The following is a 2,279-nucleotide window of genomic DNA, read 5'->3' as shown; positions in this document are numbered from 1 at the left end:
GACTGTTTGGCTTCATTATAAATTTAAAGTGGAGTTTAGTAGCTGATTATCGATGGGGCTGCTCCCGTTTCACCTAAATCACATCACAATCCACACATGCCCATATTAACCTAAACCTCAAAATGCCCTGCTCTCAAATTGTCATCTCTGCACACCATTGGCAAATTACGCTTTCAATTCCCATTCCTCTTCTTTGTCCTGTTAGAAGTTGGCAGCTCCCTTAATGAAATCAAGTATATTGCCTACAGCACACCCCCATGATCATATATAGCAAGATCAATATCTGCCTAATCACTCGCAATCACAAAAATTCTGAGTGGCTCACAACCATTAATCAGGCCTACGTTGCACAAAAGATCAAAGTTTCCCTCTCTTTCTATATCCTATCTTCAAATCATAAACAGTGTTATCTGCTTGCTTGTTTTACAAATGAACTTATGGTTTCTGAGCAAGAAGCATGTGTTCAAAACATTTTGGATTTGATTTTCTCGACTCTTCTGGCAGACAAGAATACAAAGTTAATCCATGTTGTTTAGGTAACATGTGATTCATATGCACGATTGCTCCATCTTCGTTGATTGCTTGGTTTTGTTATAGATTGAAAGTGTAGTGTAGTAGCTGGTTGTGTTACTTTTGTTTCATTAATAAAAATTTAGCCGTTATATTAGTAAATATGGAGTTCAGTGAAAAATATGTAGCAACTAAAGTTTAAAATGCTAATAAATGTAAAACATCCAAGAATTTAAATTTAATCATGTGCCATCCTAAAACCAGCTCATAATTACCAACAATGGTTGAAATTTTGAACCTGTTTAAAAATAAGAAATATGGCATCAAAAATTTGTTACACTCACGAAGCGCAATTAAATTACTGACTAGCCCAGACAAGATGTCACGAATCCGCTTTTTGGACGACCAGGAGTCAGAACCAGAGAAACAATACATATAGACATGAAGAAAATGAGATAAGAGGAAGTACGAGGCTGGGACGTAGCTAAGGCTTGAAAGTGTACGGCTGTGGGAGCGAAATGGGACCTCGGCGAGATTCGTCGTTGTCGAGAAGCCTCTGTACTCTTTTCTTGGCGCAGTACTGACGATCAAAGTGCTTCACCTGATAAAATCTATCAGAAATTAGGATTTTTTTATGGTTTCGGAAAGAGAAAAGGAGAGGCAATAAGGATACCCAAGTGGGGCGGCAACTCTTGACGAATTCGTCTCTGGAATTCTTGCATTCGGCGGGGTATAGAAGGCCGACGGTCGCCACCTCCGTTGGCTTCTTGTCCGCTTCCTTTTCCAAGCAGGTATAGAAAGCGTCCCGAGCCTAGCCATGGATAACAATCATGAGATATAGAGAGAGAGAAGAAGAAGAAAAAGAAGAGGGTAGGGGGACTAGTACCTTATAGCAGGATTCCCTGCCCTTGGCTAGGACGTCTTCCATTACCACCATAAGGGAAGGCGGAGCTTGACGAGGTGTGAGACTGGAAAGGCCAAAAACAAGCTAGGGATGCGACTTCAGCGTACCGTATCGTGGACCAGATCTTCTAAGAAGGTCGTTGAGGTTGCAAGCAGTGTCAACTACAAAACCGTCACTTGAAAGGAAAGAAAAAGAAAAAAAAAAAAAGGAAAGTGAAGGTCTAGAGGAGATCCTCGCAGCGCAAGTGCTGCTATTCCTTTTTATATCTCTACCATTCTCCTGCATTGGTCATCTTGGATGAGGAGAAATCCCTCAATTCCTTGACTTTATAGGCTTTCCCCCACATCCCCCCGCGGGATGATTAATGCAAAGAGTTTTGAGTTCGATTATGCTTTGTCTATTGCAAAGAGTTTTGAGTTTGATTATGTTTCGTCTATTTTTTATGATGACACCTTCAAAAACAATCAATTCAATTTCGATTCCATAGACAATTCTCAAATCGTACATGACCTCGATGGGTCTTACAAAAATCAAAATGACAACAACAATGATAGTAGCGACAACAAAATTGAAGATAACACTGTTATTCTTGAGTTGTGAGGAGCACCGATTTTCATAGAGTTGGAATCATCAGATTTAGAGACAAAGAGTCAAATGAAGCACTCTCAGAAGAGCATTCGGCACAAACATAAGAAGAAATAATTGAAGTTAACATGTGGAACGGAAGAGTTCTACCCTCAAGAGTGGCTCCCAAAGAAAAGGGAAAACAAGTGGTCATGTCTGAGGAAACCATTCAACTGGCATAAGAAAGACCAAGTCAATAGAACGTCGGCAATTTTCATAACAATGTGGACTACAATGACCT

The 2,279-nt window shown here is 40.1% G+C and overlaps 1 protein-coding gene across 1 annotated transcript; it reads right to left on the bottom strand.

Moving 5' to 3' along the window:
* Positions 1 to 805: 805 nt before the first annotated feature.
* On the bottom strand, positions 806 to 1,726 carry LOC110031104. Its single transcript, XM_020734148.1, has 3 exons — positions 1,397 to 1,726; positions 1,184 to 1,321; positions 806 to 1,111 (listed from the first exon to the last, which is right to left on the bottom strand). Exons 1-3 carry the CDS (start codon positions 1,445 to 1,447, stop codon positions 995 to 997), a joined length of 306 nt encoding a protein of 101 aa, XP_020589807.1. The 5' UTR covers positions 1,448 to 1,726; the 3' UTR covers positions 806 to 994.
* Between the last annotated feature and the right edge of the window lie 553 nt (positions 1,727 to 2,279).

Source organism: Phalaenopsis equestris, unplaced genomic scaffold, assembly GCF_001263595.1.
Source record: "Phalaenopsis equestris unplaced genomic scaffold, ASM126359v1 Scaffold000767, whole genome shotgun sequence".
Lineage (NCBI taxonomy): Eukaryota > Viridiplantae > Streptophyta > Magnoliopsida > Asparagales > Orchidaceae > Phalaenopsis > Phalaenopsis equestris.
Note: the sequence above shows the minus strand (reverse complement) of the source record. Positions and strands in the feature narration are given on the sequence as shown.

Excerpts from the sequence above, each read along its gene's own strand:
- LOC110031104 (XM_020734148.1), bottom strand. The coding sequence starts at position 1,447 with ATGGTGGTAATGGAAGACGTCCTAGCCAAGGGCAGGGAATCCTGCTAT. Across the intron at positions 1,322-1,396 it reads GCAGGGAATCCTGCTATAAG|GCTCGGGACGCTTTCTATAC; the intron begins GTACTAGTCCCC and ends ATCCATGGCTAG. Across the intron at positions 1,112-1,183 it reads AGAGTTGCCGCCCCACTTGG|GTGAAGCACTTTGATCGTCA; the intron begins GTATCCTTATTG and ends AGATTTTATCAG.